Source organism: Cynoglossus semilaevis, chromosome 3, assembly GCF_000523025.1.
Source record: "Cynoglossus semilaevis isolate Cse_v1.0 chromosome 3, Cse_v1.0, whole genome shotgun sequence".
NCBI classification, from domain to species: domain Eukaryota; kingdom Metazoa; phylum Chordata; class Actinopteri; order Pleuronectiformes; family Cynoglossidae; genus Cynoglossus; species Cynoglossus semilaevis.
In genome coordinates this window covers 3,246,765-3,267,410 of record NC_024309.1, presented here as the reverse complement: position 1 = coordinate 3,267,410, position 20,646 = coordinate 3,246,765, and the positions used below count along the sequence as shown (strand labels likewise).

Here is a 20,646-nt window from a genome sequence, read left to right as displayed (position 1 = left end):
ACTGCTCTTTGCTGAGCAAGACCACAGGATTTACGTTTGATAAATTCTAATTACTCTATCTATTTGTTTAACATTATTATTTTACCAAGATATGTGAGCATACAACAAAATAAAAATTATGCTGAAGACAAATTTGGTCGCTCATTTGTTTTTTCCCCCGCTCTCTGTCAGAGCTGCCATTACTGTGGTGGCAAGTCTTAGTGACTCACTGCCTGCTACTTCATGCAGAAAGTAACAGCAGCATTGAGATTGCCTGATGATGTCTATGGGTAATGTAGTTGCACAAGTCTCGGCTGCGAGTGAAAAATAATCTCTCCAACTAGCTGTGCATAAAGGAAATCACATTATCCAGTTAATTCATCCAAAACTAGTGAAGGTGTGCATTTTTCAACTTTGTGGCAAATGTAACAGATTTTTCCAGTTTCCAATTTAAATCCACATAGAAATGGCCTAATGCCCAAAATGACTTTTGTAATATTGGTAATGAGGTAAACATTAGCTAGTGACAGTGGTACGATGAACGTGAATAAGGGAGACCTGTGCTGTGTGTGTTTATTTACATAGGGCTGTGCTAGTACAGTAATTGTTATTGTCATTACCACTAAGTTTGGTTTCCAAGTTAACAGAAGAACCAATCTGTCAGTGTGTGGTAAATTATTCAACGGCAAGGCAAAAACCTAAGGTCTACACCTGTCTGTGTCTCATGCAGTGATACTCAAGATTGTGACAGCACAGGATTTATGATCGCTCATACTCTGATATTCACGAACAGCTTTCACACCCCCGTAAATATGACAAGCCCTAACCTTGACACTGATGCTCTTCCTTTGTAGTTCTGTTTAGCTTCTGGCTCAGGTCACCAATGGAACACATCACCACTGTTGTGTTTGACTGGAATTGAGTCCTGGTACTGCGTTATTGTTCAAAACGCATCAGAATTCACTGTGAGCAGGAAGAGGTCTGACACACTGCATAGTCAATGACATTAAACTTGCCATTCTGCTGGACCACTCAGCTGGGCCACAGAGCTTGTTTCCCAACCAGGCAGAGAGGCGTTCTTATATTAACTTTCCTAAAACAGATGAAGAATGAAAAGTATTGTCTTGAAAAGACTTCAAAAATATAAATAATGAATATTAGAAATGTTAAAAAAAGAATGTTAATGTTTCCTGTAATGTTTGAATACATTTGCATACTAATAAACTGCAAAATGTATTATTTGCAAAATACAACCAATGGTTGTGGAGTTTTGTTTTTTTAACAAATAAAGTGTATTTGTAATGCAGTGTAAATAAATATATTTTTGCGTCATGCTCTTGACACACACAAAAAAAAGCAGTTTGTCTGCCTCACAGTGACCTTGCTAGGCATTCTGGGAATTATTATTAGTGTTTTAAACTGTAGAGGGGAATAAACAGCTGCCTACTAGTAGCTAATTGTTACTTAGAGCAAATATGAGGAATAGGGCGAATAGTGCTCATTCTGCACTGTACTGTACATACTGCCAATGCAGTTGCTCAAGGCAGAAGTGTTTTCTCAGTGACAGAGGACCAAAAGGGGAATTAAATTAGTCATGCTCTAATTTTGAGCGGCAGGAACAGAGTAAATTTCGTATAAAACCATGTATTTAATTAAAGGGGACATACGGCTCTGAGTCTATTAAAATGAACATATTATTTTAAGTCAGAAAGGTCATGCCATATAGAACGAGTCGAAGCTACAGCAATCAAACCAGGAGTTGTAATGGCCCTGACAAATGAAGTTGAGCGAAATAAATGTGGCCCTTTAAATGAGCTTTTTGTTGTGCTTCATGGAATTATTAGCATTTAGTGGAGAGAGATGTGAGTTTCAATGCTCGAGGGTGGGAAAAGCAGAACAGAATGGAAAGAAATAAAGAATAGAAAGAGAGGAGGAATGAGGCAGAGGAAGAAAGAGAGAGAGAAAAAGAGAAAAAAGATGACTAATAAATAGCTTTCATTACCCCGTGGCGCCCACAGAATAGGTTCATTGATTTATTATCTTCAGTTTTTTTTCCTGTTCTCCCACTTCTGTCTTTGGCTTGTTCTGGTTGTCTCATTTTCTTTCCCGATCCTCCTTCTGTTGGTGAACACATCTTTCTTAGATTCCCATTTTTCTCTCAGCCCTGTGTTTCACATGCAGGCATTTTGCTTCGCAGTATTATCACTGCGCTAATAAACGGAATCGACTCCTTGTTTTCGCTGGTCGCAGAACTTGCCGTTCGGTAGCAGTCGCCCATGTTATCGACAGCAGGCTCTGTAGTGCTGCTTGTTTGAATTTTATCGTTTAATGGACTTTCTGCATCATAATTTATGCATCGTTCTGCAATGTCTAAACCACACCTGTGTTGATTATTACTGGTTTGCAAACAGATGGATCTTCGCCCTCAGCATCTCTGGACAATTTTTCTGCTGTTGATTAATAATGTCTGTTAGTACCAATCATAATGCAGGGTGGATGGGGGGTGGATAACCATTGATTTCCCAGAAGGACATATGTTACCTTTATTAACAAAGTGACAAGGATACAATAGAGCTACAGGTTTGTGTGCATGCATGTGTGCGTGTGTGTTGAAGGGAAAGTGTCGGGGAGTGCGAGGTGTAAAGTTAATGTCCTGAGGCAGTAACAGCTTTTTGATTGTGTTGTTCAGGCTTACACATCTGCCCAAAGACCCCTGAGGGAGGTCAGAGAAAGGTAAAACCTGAGTGTCCACGACAGGTGTGTGTGCGGAGCACAGGGGGAAGAATAAGTCACAGCGCACTAATGCTTTTCCTTCTTCATGTTAGGGCCCAGTCTCAGAGCCTCCGCTCGACTATTTATTTTAATCAATCTGTGACATTTAGTTCCACACCAGCAGGGGCTGGTTCCACTCTTTGTGCTGCAGATGATGACTCACATATCGCCATGCATTTTCTTACCCTGTGACCAAGACTTCTCCCAGGGGCGAAGAGACTTACCAGACTATAAACTTCTCTGACCCTGAGGAGGGGGATATACACCACGGCTACGGCTTAGTCTTCACACACTTTAGAGTTGATCACAGCAACCAGACCCCAGGCACTGAGGGAGAGCCAAAAACATTTGGTTATTGGATCATGGGTAGACTTCCCTCTCCACTCCTCTCTTCTCCTCTTGTGGCTTTGGTCCGATTTTCTCTCCTCACCTCTTTTCTACTCTTCTGTATCCCTCTCCTCTGCTCTGTTCTCCTGCACTAATAAAATAAAAATAAACTCTAGATGTCAGATTATAGAAGACTACAAACTGTACCAAAATCACAAAAGAAAACAACTTATTACAACTCAGATTTTCTATTAATCCACAGCTGCTACTGTATAATAAACGCATCTGAAAATCCATATATTCAATTTCTCTAGATGATGAAAAACCCACTGACACCCACTAACATTCAGTTTCCTCCTGGAATGGTATTTCATATAAACATATGTAATAGTGGCGTCATTTACTCCTGCCTTGCTGACCCTTATTTCTGCACCAGTGCTGTTGAATATGTACTCAATGTGAAGTAGTAACTGAGGTAAAGGATAAAATCCTATATCATATTATCGAATTTTTATGTTTGCGTGTTAAATTTCCTGCTTTGACTTCATTGGTTCCTGTCACGTTTTGGTGCAGTTGGTTTTTGTGATGTTTTATTGATTTCAAACTCTATGTATAGAGGTTAGATATTTATAAATCATTGCATTAATCATGTTTCAACAGATAAACACAATTCACCCTAATAACTTTTACAATTAAATCTAAAATAGATCTTGAGAACCAGGATAGACACAGATTTTTTTGGAACCAATTTATTGTGAAGATTGTCAGATCAGATGAGCTTTTCGACCTCAACCATGCAGGTGCTGCCTCTCAGTGGTTTGTGACTAACCACCTTTCTGTTTCTGCCACAACTAAAATATAAAATACCGCCAATTACTTCCTTCATCTCACTACATCCCACTCCGGTCCCCTGCACCGGACTGTAATTGAGGTATCCATCACACCATTAGCCACAGGCATTTTTATAAGCTCAGCAAAATGCTGCATAGAGGGAACTCAAATTATAGGCCGCTGCATTATGCCTTAAAATACACCTTGTGTTTCTGTGTATGTGAGTGATGGTGATATCTGCAGTCATGGTGTTGCCTAATGACGGATGATGCATTTCCAGAAGAAGATGGTGATAATGCCGGTGGGTCTCTTATGCTGCTTTCAACCTACCTTTCTGTTCCCTTTTCTTGTGTTGCTTCATCACGCTGCCCCATCTTTCTGTCTTGACTCTCAAATTACATCATTTTTTGGATTTCAGTGAGAAGACCCCAACATTTTCTGTTCTGCTTTGTGAACAAACTCAACAACCCCCCACCAGTTAGACCGATTTAGAAAAACTGCCCTTAAATGCTGTTGGTCGAGCAAAAAGAAACAGAAAGTAAAGAAAACACTGAAAAGCAGATGCCAAAGTTTTGTACATCTACTTGCACAAAAGCAGGTCAGCAACTAAAAATGATTGATTAAAAAGACCAGTTCACTATAGACCTACTTAAAAGAATGAAACTCTCTTATCTATCAAGAAAAACCTAATTAGTAAATAATCTGTTTTTTTCCGCAGAGGAAAAGTTACAGTAATTTTGATGTCATCTAAGAAGTAAAAACTGAATGAAATCTAAAGGAGTAAAATAAGGCCCTGATACAGAAGTGGCGGTTCATTAAAGACACCAAAGAAGAAGAGTTAGGATGAAGATGTAAATTCTGTCTGTAAAGGTCAGAGTAAAGAGCAAGAGAATGCATTAAGCCAATGAGTGTCCCCAATGGGTTAAGTGACACAGTTGTGTGTGTGAGGTTTGTGTGAGCACATATGGTGTGTGTCTGCATATGCCTGTGTGTTCCTTCATGCTGAGGTGACTTGGGGTGTTAGTTCATTAAACATGCAAATGCATGCTTATCTTCCCTCAGCACCAGATAGTGGGGAGAATAGATAAGAACCAATGAAACTGTGCCAGGGTGGCAGACGGGTGAGAAAACCAGTGTGTGTGACAAAAAGAAATGAAGAAAATTATTGAGATAAATCATAGAGAAACTGAGAAGGATACAAAGTATGTAACCGGGATGGAGGTGGATTCACAAAGCGTCGTACCTATAGATGCCAAAGAGGAGTGACATGGCAATCAGAAGTTATATTGAGATAGGACCCCTGATGTGGACCAGACAATTCCCTTTGTATAGTGGGATGAGGTTTGAAAATCGAGGAACCACTGTATTACCAAATGTTTTTGAAAGTGAGTTGACATAAAATAAATAAAATGTTAAAAAATACTAAATAAAAACCTGTGTATATACTGTATATTTAAACTGATGTACCTGTATAAAGAGGGGTAAAGTGAAGATTTTTTTTAGGGGGAAAAGCAAGCGTAAGGTAAACGTAAATGCAAAAATTGAGATATTTGTTCCTTCAAATAAACATGTAACATGTTGACAATCAGTCACCTTGTGAACACTACTGCTTTTATATTTCTCTATAATATCATATCATAATTTTCTCACCAACATCCTGAAATAACTGGAGGCTGTGGGGCTTCAACATCAACTGTGTATGTGCCGTATCTCTATGAGTTGCATATCCTGAAGGAATATACCGTACACAATGTGGGGAAATCTATAGTAGACAGAAGAGCAGGGAGACTAAGAGATCAAGAGAGCAAAAGAACATGAATGAGTTAGTTTCTCCTTTAGGCATTAGACCCTGAGGCTCAAGAATCAATGCCTGGGGCAGTGTGAGGAGATGATATCCACTTGAATGAATGCTATGTGGGTGGAAGTGTGTGTGTGTGTGTGAGACAGAGAGTATGTGCGAGATACAGACTTATTTTGTTGTTGTCAATCTGTGCGGACAAAACAGTGCCTGGCATCTTTACAAATTCAATTTTTCCCCCGTCTGTGTGGCTAAACCTCCTTAACACTTTGTCATTCATACTTAACAACAACGTGAGAAGGGCTGAAATCAACACAAAAGACAAGCTGTCTGTTTACACTGCGGCCCTTCCATTCTGCCTCATTAGCCCCGGTGCCTGCATAATTATGGAAGCCTTATGTGGTATGAAACCAGACCAAAAAAAAAACATGGGACAAATGATTAATTCGATTCATTACCTGGAACATAAAGCGGTGCATTACACAGAACAAAGCGTCACACATTTGCAAATACTTCACACTGAAGTTAAGAAAGAAAGAAAGAAAACAAACAAGTTCATTTCCCTTGGACTAAGGTTGATTATGGAGGAAAAAAATTCTCCCAGGAGTCATAGCTGAATTCTTTGATTACACTTTTTATTGTGACCTTCATCGCCTACTGTGGATAATCCTAAGTAGATTTTTGTTTGTATTCTAACCCAGTGAGTCAGACAGCGTTATTAGTGGTGGGAGTCACTTGATGATTCAAATCAAACATAGCAGTGAGTCATAGTTTTGCGGTTTCATACGAGCAGTTCACAGAGGTGCAGGGAATTGCAGACCCTGAGCATATTAAGACAGTCCTGAAAGAACCAAAATAAACAATAACCACATTCACTTAAGACTACTATTACTGCACATCTATTGTATTATCTTCAAATATTTTATTTTAGAACACAAGGATTTTCAGCTACAAACAAACATTTATTTAGATGCCATTTATTTATTTCTCTTTTTTTAATTATATAGAAGCTGTGCTTTAAACACACATAGATACAAGGGAGAAAAGTGCAAACTAAGTCTTTCTGCTGAACAGCTCCTTACTGCTGTGCTGTTGAGATTTTACATTAAAAGGGAAATGTAGCCTTCTTAAACACTTGAAGTAGCAGTTGTAAGTATTTTGAGGCCCCACAGGTATTTCCTGTACACAATTAATTGCATAAAAAATTAATTAAACATGATTTAATACACTACTGGAAGCTTGCAATGATGTTACTGACCAAATTAAAACTATTGATAAAATAAATATAAAAAAATATTTAGAAACAACTTTAATGGGTGATTGTGGCAAGTATTATTTTAAATTTTTTAATTTTAAAATGTTCTATTTAATTTTTTTCTCTTTTTTTCGTTTTATTGTGAAGCCTTATGAAATACCTTGTTGTTGCCGCACAAATACTCCTGCCTTGACCTGTCTATTCTTCTTGTTTACCTTGAAGCTTTTCTTTGTTTACAATTGTCACCATAAAATTGAAGGTAAATCTTTGCTCTGGGTGAAAACATCACAATCGATATATTAAAGAGACTCGACTACCGTTTTCTGACTGGATCAATACACTGATTGCAAACTGCTGGGCTTCTCAAACCAGCCTTACTTTTATTCAATGACATCCATACAGAAAGTACAACTTAGTTTTGCTCTAATTTTTATATTGCAATAATAGTGAGATTTAAATGTCTCTCCAGGAAACAGTGCAAAACAGCAGACTTTAGTTGACGCTGCAGAAAAGTCAAAAGAAATAACCCAATAATAACCCAAATGTTGTCATTTTTCCTATAGTCAGTTCATCAAATCCTGACATCTTTTTGTCTCTGTTTTCAAGCTGTTCATCACTGTTGACATTGATACATAGCGTGCCAAATGATGACAGTAATAACTTTGCAATGCAAACAGGCACAAAAAGTGGCAGTAAAATCACTCAGAAGTTAGCTGTGCACTGCTCTGGCCAGATGGCATGTGTGTGTGTTAGCGAGAGAGAGAGAGAGGGAGAGTTTGTGAGGTCGGTGTGAACCAAATGCAGTGATATATTGCAGCAGCTCAAGCTCCTCTCCTACAAGTTAATTAAAAAATTCTCAGCGTTCAAGGCCACAGTTCACATCACACCCATTGTAAATCAATCACCTTTACCATGAAATCCTTCTCAGTGTTTGTACATACATTATTAGTTATCAAATAGATAAATAATTTTTCTCTTTAATGATGCCCTATCCTAGTTGTAAAACACAGGAGAAATGTAGGTATGAAAATACAATAAAAAGCTTTTAACAATTTTGAAAGAAGTCATTGATGTTTTTGATCTTTTAAATCAATACAGACCATTGTGTTTATTGTCTAGTAGTTGCTGTATGATCCAGCTAGTGTACTATTAAATTCTTTACCTCTAATGAATGCTGAATTTTTGTATGGTTTTTAGCAGGTGCTACTGTAGTATTTGTACTGTTTTTAGCTGCCACTTACCATTGTGTTGTTGTGTTGATTTCATTACTTTAATGTCATGCAGTGGCTTGTTTCTCTTTCAGTTCTCTTGACCAATCACTAAATAGGTTAATTGAAATGTTGACTGTATTTGATCATTTGGCATTTTTTTATGCCGAGTCATCATGATGAACACGAGTACAGCTATTTGAATTATTGCAGTTTGACTCGACTGTTTTATTTAACTGACCTTTAATCAAAAGACAGACCCAGTCTGGGTTTTGAAATGTCAGTCTTGATGCTGTCTTTTATGTTCCATGACTGTTCACAGTACGAGGCTGATGTTGAGTCATGATGCTCAAATGCTGACAAACACACGTTCCTATGTGGTGTGGGATTACATGGGTTTATGTAACCATGTGGTATCAGTAATTGGTCTTTGGGGAACCTCAAAGATAACGACCCTGTGAGATAAATGAACTCTATGCCGTTGCATAAAGGCACTTGTCTTTGTGTTTCATTAACCTAACCGTACCCTAACTGCAGTCCTTACTTAAACTGAAACGGATTTCCAAACCCCAAACCCTGCAATCAAGTCTTAGCGCACTGTGAAACCATCCAAACGTTCACTTGACATTGGTTTCCTCTGCGACTTTTATAGCTTTAAAACCAAAACCACTTCAGTAACACTCAAACACATCCACACACAGAATAATATATGCATTCACTGGAGTGGAAGCTGCTGAGGCTGTTGTTCACTCCCACAGTCATTGCTTGGATTATGGTCCAGGGAAAGTCTGAGATTCAATATCCACTGCCTACGAAGCTCTGAGGTGTCTCACACAAATATCACATTATACTGCTGGTGCTGTGTGTGTAGAAACATGGTCACTAAAGTTGGCATCTTCTTGAATGAAGTATTTGCTCTGTAAAAGTTCATCCTTTAACTTCTACCTTAGATGAATGTATAACTTTTTCTTAGCTGTGGAAGGTCTGCAGGTCTATTTCCTGGGAGGGAACCGTTTTCTGAATTCAGCTTTTTTTTTTTGTTGCCAAACTCTCCTCTGATAAGCTGTTTGTCCTGTTGTGCTATTATTCATGTGTAAATGTTTTAATATTATGCTAATATTATTACTGCTCCTTTAAAAGAGTCTTGATGCAGCCGGCACTGCAAGTCAGCCAGTGGGTTTTGCGGAAGATTTTGTTAAAATATTATGACATGGCTGAAAAAATTAGTAGAGTAGACACAAAGTTTTGCAGCCTGTCGACTTTTCAGTATTTTCCATCCTAACTTTAGTTTGTCTCCTGTCCACCTGCATGTTGTTGATATTCTTTAGCAGGAAATCTAATAAATTTAACCACATTTAATGAATTTAAGATAGTGAGGTGGCCAGTGTTTGTATTAGCCATGGTGAGGGAAAATGAATTATTTTTTGCTGAATAAAGTGCAGGTTCCATGTTGAAATGTTATGTTAGAGGACAGAGAAAAGAGGAACAAACTGCAGGGGTCTAATCAGACGGCTGAATGAAAATACCTTTAATGTTCAATATTGTAGTCATCTTATTGTATTTTTCCTTAAATAATTCTGAAGGTTCACTTCATCGTGTTTCAATGCCTGTAGGGTTTTCATTTTCTTGCTAAACTCCCTGCTGTGCAGTGGCAGTGTCCTTGGTTATTCCGTTTGGTATGTATGGCTGCATAAAAATGCAATTTATGAATTAAGCGTCAAAGAGGAAGCTGGAGCCATTCTCAGCTAACCAGGGAAAGGAAAAAGCACAGAAGTTAGTTTCAGACTGTATTCAATCTCTGATGACACCTTTTTGTACCTTGTTAAACTTTTAATCGATCCGTTTCATATTGTGAGCAGCAGAGCTTATTACAGTGTTTCCTGTTGAGTAACATGTGATAACATCCTGGCAGCAGTCAGCCTCGTTAGATGAGCACGCCGCTCAGCCAGTCCCTGTGTGGTGCAGTGCACACCTGGTGTCTGGCCACATGTCCCTGGTGAATTATGCATGGCTGTTTTCTCTTATTATCAGTGCTGGTGCAAAACAGCGATAACTAACCCATCATAATGTCTGGAATAACATGGTTCAGACACACACACATGGAAAATGTTTCTGAGCTGAAATTGTGAAACCAGCAGGTTTTGTTTGTATGAACACATGAGTAATTGAATGACTAAGGGACCGCCACGTGTCTATGTTGGTTATTCAGCGTGTGGAATTAAAATGTTTGGTTAAATTGTTGTGTGTATTCCTGCATTTGGCTGAACTGTTCATTACCAGGAGGGATTTGTTGAGGAATATTTTGGATAAAACTTAAAAACTTTGGTTCCAAAAGTAAAGGTATTGGTGAAGAAAACATAAAATAGCAGAACAGATGGTCAGATTCAGTAGATACTTTTGAGTCACAGTTTTTATTATGCCCTGTAAACTGTAAAGTTCAATACGGAGGTAATAGTACTGGCAGGAACCTGCTCTGTTTACAGTAGGGCTTTCAAACTCCCTGTCGTCGGCTCACATTTCTGATGGAAAACTTTGCCAAATTTAAAGTTAGTAAAAAAACTATTTTTGTCTTGACAGTCTATAGTAGAACTTATTTATATATTGCAATATTTTATTGTGAATGTTACAATACCCCTTCTATGTTATTACTGATAAGTGAAGTGGTGTCACCATTAAGTGAGTTCAACATATACAGTCAGTCAATAGTGGGTCATTTTTTATTTATATATTTAATGTATAAAGAATAAATATCAACTACCAGAAGACAGATCACCAGTTCAAGCCTGGAGTTGGTTTATCTGTTTTTTTCTCTGTGTAATAAAACTTGATAAAAATATGTTCAACTGAGGGCAAATGGATGTCCAAAAAACATCCAAAAATAATTCAGTTCAGACCCAGTTTTACTTTGAGTTTTGAATTAGGGTTAACACAACCGTCAACCAAGCAGTTTCACACAGCAGATATCACACACACACAGACCTCGTGTCCTTTCAAAAGAATTTTCTCTGATACTTCCCTGCTGCTCGACTCTCTTTTAACACGGTTCATAACTCAGTTCACTCTGATCTGTTAATTAGTGTTTCCTCAAAAAGTTTGTGCCCTTCCATATCACCACATCAATCCAGTACTGTGAGCAGAGCGCTAGCACCATCCTCTCATCACACACGGACTTGTTCCAGAGCAGCACATGTGATTGAACCTGACCCCGACCTGATTACAGTTTAAACTGTTTCCTCCTGTGTGGTTCCTCTGGGTCCTTGGCTGAGTTTCTGTGGTATTTGTGTGTACAGATAAAAGTACAAGGGTTACACAGTGGAAAAGTTGCTAGTGCTCTGGCCTTACAGCAGGTACATCACTGGTTCAAATCCTGGAGGAAGCTGTGAGTCTCTCTGTATGTTGTGGTGCATGTTCTACCTGTGTATACGTGGATTTCTGCTATTTCTGTCTTAAATGACTTAACCACAGCAGTAGGTGTGAGTGTAAGTGGTTGTTTGTCTTCACATGTGACCCTGTAATGGACTGGGGAACTGTCCAGGGTCTACTCCCACCCTATGGCCCTGAAAATGATTAAGCTGTAGAAGATGAATGGGGATTCACTGCAAGGTGAGGGGGGGGGGGGGGGGGGGGGGTGTTTGGGGGGGGGGGGGGGGGGGGGGTGTATGACGGACTACAACTCAGTCTTTGCACTTAAAAAATTTAAATAGAACATATTCAACCCAGACTTAAAAAGCAGCAGTGGTTGAATGTGGGTGTGGAGGAACTTAAAGAGAATGAGTATAAATGGAAAAAAAAAACTGCTGATAGTTAAAATATCCCTGATGTTGTTTCCCTTCTTTTTGAAGAAAAGGGGGTTTTTGTTTTAGCTGTCAGAAGTTGTGCGTTTGAAATTGTTTCAGCGAACAGTTTGACGAGACAGTTTTCTTCCAGCCCCCTCTGTCTTTCAGCTGTCATTACTACAAAGGTTTCCTCTCTTTTTTTTGTTGCGATAACAATTGACATTCTTTTGAACTACATATGAAGCAGTGTGCACACGGTTACATACAACCACAGGCCCACGATTTACTGTATGTTGTGCTGTAGACAACATGGAACCTTTAGATGAACAAAACCGTTTTCTCAACTCAACACCTTCACCTACTTTACTGTCAGTCTGCGTCAGGTGTGTAATGTAGTTGAGTTGTGTTGATTTGAATCTTTTTTGTTCGCGATGTTGTTTCGCCCACATTCAACAGAAATGCAATTTCAAAGCTCTCCTTCTCTCTTTCTTTCACATGCACACGTATGCATGCAGACACACTTCCCACTCCCTCATCCCTCACACAGCATAAAAGCCCTCTCCAGATTGTCAGATTGCTGTAATGTCACACTGTCACTCTGATGGTGATGAAGTACAAAGCCACTGTTGTCACACCCCCCGTGGATAGGGTTGTATAACCCTGAAGTTCCCATTACAATGTGCCTAAAAGTGAGTTAGCATGTATTCTCCTTACACAGTTTTCATCTTTAATTAACAGGTCCAACTGCACAATGGGAGCGAAGAGTTGTCGGGGTCTATTTTGTGCTGTCATGAAAATTGAGATCTTTCTCCTACAGCATGTAGAATGGTTGTAGGAATTAATAAAATGTAAGATTAAAAAAAAAAAAACTTACCTTGAAATTAAATTGAGTGGGAACAGTTTTATTTGGTCTGCCTGTTTTGGGTGTGCGTTTGGTAGTGCTAATTTTCAGCACAGATCTGAGCTCTTCATCAATAGATTAGCCTTGTCTGTTTAATCTATTCTACTACTTCTGTCTTCAGCAGCTGTCTCTTTCTTCTTGGTGTAACACCAACCGTATTTCCTAACACAGATAGTGTGGTAGCAGCATGCAGACTGCAGAAAGCAGACAAGTGCCTATCAGTTTACAACATTCTGATTTCTAAACATATGCATATTGAGGAAAACAAATCTGGCCTGTGAGTGCATGTCATGAAACTGGTGTCAGTTTTGTGCATCTACTTATTTTGTGCAGCACTCAGGAACATTTCTGTGAGGAATGGCAGTGAATGAAGCCCATTGTGAACGGTGCAGTGGGAAGGTTCCAGCATATCACAGTGCATTTCGTTGTTGTTTTCATTGGCTGTCAAAAGAGAATAGGATGAAGTCTTTTTCTTTTACTAATGAATGTTTTGCTAAGCATGTGTAAATTAGATGGAAAATTGATACCAGCCAGTAGTTGTCGCTAATACGAAGAACCAGAATGACGGTCATAAAGCCTCCAATGCCAAAACCAGCCCAGACATATTTTTAACTCTAATGGTGAAAATAACAATGTGAAATAAATACAGGAATACATTTAAAAACAACAGTGTTTCCCATTTCCGAGGTCCACAAGAACTTACAGTACTCTCCAGTTAAGGCTTTGCTCATCTTATTATTCGAAGTCCAGTTGTTTCAGGTCGATATAAAAAAAGTAAAACTATAATGTGTCGATTTCCTGTAATAACCAACAATTCATGAATTAATGCGATTTTTTTAGGATAATATATATTAAAGTAAGGCTTTAGATAGCAACTGAGAAAAGAAACTGTTTCTTGGGCCATAAATTTTATAAATTACTCCATCATATATTTTCTAATAATCCCTCTTTTGATTTAGAACCCTCTTTTCAGATATTGCTTTTATCAGTCATATGAGTTGCCTTTGAGATATCCGTAGTTGAATTTTTCATATCCGGGATTGACGCAGGATAAGGAATTCCTGCCTATAATAATATTCCCATTTCAAACACGTCTAATTCTGTCAGTTATCAGAAGAATGTTGCTGGGTTTAATAGTGTATTTTGAGTCACAAAAAACACCTGAGGTTGTTAAAGTGTGCGTTAAGTAAAAGTGTGTTTCTGTTTGTTTAATTTAAAAAAAAAATTAACACAAAAACTGTTCTGAGCAAAATAACAGCCAAATATCTCACCTGTAGAGGCAGAGGTTCTGCTTTTGTTTTCTTCCAGGCTCACGTGAGTGTGAACGTTGGAGCACAGATTTTTCCCTGACGGTCTTATCAGGACAGGTGGTGTTTTATTATCCTTAAAGAGAAGCAGCTCAGCCAAGCCTGGTGTGACAGCACTAAATGTAACTCTCAGAGTAATGTTTACCAAGCTTAGACCTAATAATAATAAAAAAAACTGTTGGTTTTGGATTCAGTACATAGACTGTTAGATACTGAGAATAAACACTGTGACATTTTTTTGCATTTTTATTTGAGATTTTAACATAAAAACATGCTGCAGAAATGTCTCTCTCAAGGAGGAATTTCTTTTTTTTTTTAAACTTAAAATTATCTTTCATGAGGATTGTCATTTTTTACTAACTGCATTAATGATGCAGTGTGAATAAATCCCATGGTATATCTCCACTCATTCAGTAGTTCCCCTCTGTCAGTGTGTTCATGAGTTTATAAATTTATTTCCAGTTGTACGGTACCTCCTACACTAGAGATTTTTCCAGGCTGTGTTGTGCCTAAAATGTAGATTCCCATGGAAAACAGTAGAGGACACCGTCGCTGTAAGCTGTTTAGCAGTTGAGGGGTAAAAAAGTGAAGCTAAAAAGTCCCTTTAATATAGACGTGCTGTCAGAGAGGCACCGTGCATCACTGGGCCTAGTGTTGTGGTATCGCAGGCGACAGTGTGCGATGTTGTGGAATAATACTTATTAAATTCCTCTCCTTCAACTCCCAGCTCTGTCTGTGTCCCGTGTTTATATTTCTCTTCCTTCATGCAATAAACCAGACTTTTACACAGTGACACAGTTTTTACATACTGTCACTTTGCTAGATTACCAGCAGGCACACGGTAGTACAGGTCACTGTCACCTTCTCTACACCCTCATCTGTTTGCACATACTGTACGTGTGTGTGTGTGTGTGTGTGTATTTGCATGATGCGTTTCAGTCACCTACTATGCTCAGCACTTTTTTTCTGAATCAGCAGCTGCAGTGCAATCAGTCTACCTATAATTAGGTTTGGCAATGTTTCCCGAAGGAAATATACCTGTGGTTGTCACTGGTGTCATGTGGCCCATGTGTTGAGATATATGGAATCCAGTAAGGGGTATTGTAGCTGCTTTGCATGTGTGACTGTAAAACTGTAATGTTATCCATTTACTGTATATTATTGCATGAAAAGGTCAAATAAGAATACAATTAAACACCGCACATAGGCTTTTATATGAACCTTGAAAAATTCATGAAGTAACTTGAACTCCAGAGGGATTAATAAAGTTATCTCTATCTATCTATCTATCTATCTATCCATTTATCCATCTATCCATCTATCCATCTATCCATCTATCCATCTATCCATCTATCCATCTATCCATCTATCCATCTATCCATCTATCCATCTATCCATCTATCCATCTATCCATCTATCCATCTATCCATCTATCCATCTATCCATCTATCTATCTAATCGTTTCACTGAGTAATGTCAACATGAATATGTTGCTTAATGAATAATAGATTGTATATACTGTATGAGTCTTTGCTGTTGGAAAATTTGCATTGAATTCTATACAATTTAACATCAATTGAACATGAGCTAATTTGATTAAAACCAGGATTTTAAGTAATTATAAATAATAATTATTATTAATAGCCTATATAATAATAAAGGCTACAGGTAAATCCTGCGGCACTCCATTTGAAATAGATGACCCAAATGCATATACTGTATGTATTTTTAATTGTTTTGAGTGATGTGCCTTCTTTCCCTCTGGACACAAATTGCACGATGACACCATGACAGACATTAACACAGAGAGTGGTGTTGGTAGAACAGCAAACGGTATAATGGGACAAGCTGCAAGTTGCCCGACTAATGGTGTAGATGAAGTCAGATGAAAAAGCCTATATGTATCATTTAGTCTGTCTGAGTCTGTATTGATCAGTCCGCTTGAGGCTCAATATCCAACTCTGTTTTGTCTGTCTGTTTCTCTCTGCTTTGTTGGTGTTGTTTTTCCCCTCTCTTTGTTAAACCCCTTGCCATTCAACAATCAATTGGGAAATCAGAGGGGAAAAAAGGACTCGTATTTCCACAAGTGTTGACTGCTGCATTCAACAGTTTAATTTTATTGAAGATGTTTTTTAGGATAAATATTAAATATTTGAAAAATGTTCCCACTTTACTTTCTATTTATGTTTGTTTATTTTTCTCTCCCTCTTTTTGCAGTTCGACAGATGAGCAATTCCGCTGGAACGCTCAAGGTAAAGTTCATGATTAAGACTTTCAGACACAGACCTACTGCTCAGCGCAGCTATTGTTGCATTCACTGAAATGTAACATTTTATTACTGCTTTTAAAGGTTACATTCAAAATCAAACACACTCCAAATTTCTCAAATTTATGTGCAAACATTTGACTTTGGGTTGAGTCATCTCCACGAACAGCTCATTTCCAGGCAGGCAGCTCCCAGGAAAGACTTATCACGGTCTTTTGCAGCATATAATCAAAGTGTCCTACAGCTCATAACCAAGACATAATACAGTAGGTGGAGTTTTATGCACTGCGGGAGAAGAAAATTGTAGTTACATTCCAAAGAAATCTCATTCATCTCTGTGCATCGACTGTGTTCTCTGTTCGCCCTCAGTTTGTCTGTTGCTTATACCAGATTTTCTTTCACAGCGGACGGACAGAAAGATATCGAAGATGAGTTGACAACAGGTTTGGAGTTGGTGGATTCCTGCATTCGCTCCCTACAGGAATCAGGAATACTTGACAGTGGAGATCGTAAGTAATCTCATAGTGTCATAATCGTATAGTGTCTGGATGCTTGGTAGCTGAAATACGTTTCTAGAACTGGTTATATACAGAAAATAATGTCTTTCAATACTTTGAAACCCAAAATGAAACAAAAAATGTTTTGAGTAAATATATAATTGTTATAACAAATTGGCATTATTAGGAACTATCTAACAATGATCTTGAGTTATCAAAGAGGTTGCTGAGAGAAAAACAGGGTTTGTGTTAGTTAATCCTGCTATGCATGTTCAGTAAATACACACAGTGCAGTACTTTAGGTTGGAGATTTTTTCTTTCTGGTAAAAACAGAAGAGAAATATACTTTAACGAGTCCCTTATGCTGTTACACGTCTGCTTAGGTGCAGCAATTCCCTGTCTTAATATTCCACTCTCATCCAGTATTAATTTCTACTTACAGTAAGCAAGATGAGTCGGGGGAAGACATAGTTTCACATCAGACATTATGTAAACACTGAACATACAACAGACAAAGCATTAGAGAGAATAGTTCCGAAGAAAACAAAATCAAATCTATAGATAACTTTAAAATGAATGTTGAATGTTTGATCTTGGGTTTCTGCCCAAGTCTCACTGCTCTTTCTATGTATGGACAGACTAATAAAGCTCTCTGTTTTTATGCATAGTCTAAACCTTGTGACCTTAAATGTGGATAAACAAATCTAATTGCTGATTGAGAGAAAGAAGTCTCCCAAATGTGGTTGGCATTTTCTTCGCAGGTCATCGGTTGCGGAACATTGCGTTCCTACTTAACTTATTGTATGCTGACCTTTTTGATGGTTGATATCGCTGTAGTGGATGACATTTATAAGCTTGCAGATACACGGTGCTTAGTGTATTATTAAGTGAGGAGAAAACCTGTACATCGAAGGCCTTATCGTAAAACACTGGGGTTATTCAATAAACGTGCACACACAGACGATATCACACACACACACAGATATCACTGGGAAAGCCTGTGGTTTGGAAATAAATAATAAGCAGGTTGTATATATAACCACGTGTTGAGAGCAAGAACTAACATGATCTGATTCTTAACTCATGTAAAAGTCCTGGACTCTGTATTACTGTTGGTCTTCTCCTAATTTACAGATGGTGTGGAATTTAATTAATATATTTTCAATATTTCTTGTTGACATTAGCTGTTAGCAACATGTGATCTGTAATCCTAAGGCTTTGTTGTTTGAGTATTTCAATATGTTGTACACTTTAATGGATTTATAACATAGGTACAGAAGCCAATAGTGACCTTTGATAACCAGAAAAGGACCAGAAATATTGATAACTCTTAGTCTGATGAGTCTGATATCTGCCCCAGGCAGGAAGGATATTTACTGTGGGACTGTAGTGCACCACAGTGGAATACGTCTATTATTTTAGGTCAATGCTGGAATGCATCCAACTTATTAGCCTTGCTGTTTATGTTCCTTTGAACAGGCAATTGTCAAATGACAGGCCAGACTCTCTCAATCACACAGATCACACCCGAAGACGCAGTTAGAGAATCAGTTAACCATAACAACAGAATGATGAGAAGCTCATGTCTTCAATGCGGTAAAATGGGAACAACTTCCACTTCAGTTTTCAAATGATTAAGTTTAAATGAAAGAAAATGACAAATGACGATGATAAATTTGCCTCTGTCCCAACAAGTGTTTGTCAAAAAAAAACCTCTAAAAGGCTTTTCTTTGTCTTTACCCTGAATGAATTATTAGTCGTCAATTGTTTGCTGAGGCGCTTTCACTTCCCTGGTAATTGAGTTTTTTCAGTTTTTACCATAGGAGAATGGTTTTTGAAAACACTTTTTTTATACTTTAACCAAACTTTGATTAACATTTGTGTTTAATTTTTGAAAAATGTGATCTTTGAGAGTAGTCTCTTAGTCTTGATGATGTAAAATAAAACGATAACGATTATTTGTCACCAGGTCATAAATTCATTCTACTCCATTTCACTACACAATTCACAGCATTAACACAGTCTTTTTATACACTGAAAATAATAGCCTTTCTGTTGTTACATCGCACTCATATTAAACTTTAACACGTACATGTAGAGCTTCACGCTCATAGCATGTGCACCGTCACAGAGACAGTGGGCACTAGTAACTTTAGAGGCTCCCACTCTCTCCATGTAATGTAAAGTGCTGGTTGTTAATTTATTTAAAGCCATGGCAGGAATAAAGATGAAAAAGGACAAGTCTTCCGGTGGTTCAGAAAAAACGAGAGAAGAGAGGGATAGAGCAAGCAGACTATGTAATAAGGTTCTTTGTTATTGTGGGGTGTGAAGTTGTCATGGCACTGAGCTCTGTGGTAGACATTTGCAGACTTTCATGAGGAAACATCTATGATTTTTCAAACATTTATTATATTCAAACAGAAAGGAAGGAAGAGGGAAAAAATGACGCCCTGATTGGCCAGCATTACTCTACACACTCTGGTAGCTTTCATATCATGACCTGGAGATTTGTATTCAGAGAGAGAGAGTTAAAATAGGGACCGGATGAAATATGCATACACCGCTGAGTAGTCTTTAGTAAATCCTAAGCACACATATAAACATGTACACACACGCAAGCCACACAGAACCACTCACACCACCGACTGGTGAGTGGTCTGAAACATTTCCCTTCCCCAGCTGACCTCATTCTCCCCAACACAGTTCAGACGATAGTCCATCTTAGTAACTGCCTTATGATGTTCCTCTCCCCGATCGATACCAGCTTTAAGTGCCCAGAATGGGAATGAAAGGGAGGGGATTATTATTTTAGGATGGGAGCTGTGATGTTGCCATGTGCTGGGAGCAATGATAGAAAACATGCTGCAAGTAGGCTCCTGAATGCATCAAAAAGGTCAAGTAATTAAAGTAGTAGCTCCACTTTTTTAATACTTATAATTATAATAATTCACACTATTTACATCCTTCAGTACTAACATGACAGTACTTGATGTAAACAAGTAAAATATTAATTTTTAAAAAATACATCTACATTTATACATACATACATAACAACCTAAACATAAGCTTATCCTTAAGGAAAAATAAATTACATATAAAATATAAATTAACAATTAATCTAATAAAAATAATTAAAAGTTTACAATTTATTGAGGATGATTAAAGTTGTTTTTTGAAGTGTCAATATAAGAGAATGTTTCAGTGAGTGCAGTGGAGGTTATGTAAAGTTATCTGAAGCAGAGAAGCCTCAGTTAAATCATATCCATTCAATACATGATGAAACTTTACACCACTACATCGATTTTAATCAGGGAACTCCACCGTCCTCCGTATGTTCAGCGAGTGGTGTGTGTTTTCCACAAGAAAACACTTTTTGGTTCATTTTAGGACTGTGAGGAAGGTGAGGCTGTTGGTGTTTGGCGGAGAACTCACGTTCTGTGTTAGAGACAGCAGCACACATGAAGCTGAATTTCTTTATCAAGTCTCCATGAACCTTGACTCTCACCGGTGCAGGAGTGATCTTTGTTCAGGGCGTTATTTTGTGAAATTAACATTTGGCAAGGTACAGGTTGAAGTTGTTAGGTATTTCATCCATTTCAACTTTCTTATTTCCAGCCCTCCTCCTCCTCCTGTCCTCTCCTCCCCTCTGCTTCTCCTCCTCCTCCTCCCAATCTCTCTTGTCTCTGTTTCTCTTTCTCACTGCTAATAAATTTTTCATGTCTTCTCCAA

The 20,646-nt window shown here is 38.1% G+C and overlaps 1 protein-coding gene across 3 annotated transcripts in view; it reads left to right on the top strand.

Annotated features, from left to right (window-relative positions):
• Positions 1-20,646, top strand: part of ctnnd2a (catenin (cadherin-associated protein), delta 2a) — a 179,198-nt gene that overhangs the window by 65,000 nt on the left and 93,552 nt on the right. For all 3 annotated transcript variants that reach the window (XM_008307473.3, XM_025054410.1, XM_017031645.2), the window contains exons 4-5: positions 16,372-16,406; positions 16,825-16,929. In XM_008307473.3, the coding sequence (XP_008305695.2) occupies positions 16,372-16,406; positions 16,825-16,929 (140 nt within the window). The remainder of the gene's footprint in view (positions 1-16,371; positions 16,407-16,824; positions 16,930-20,646) is intronic.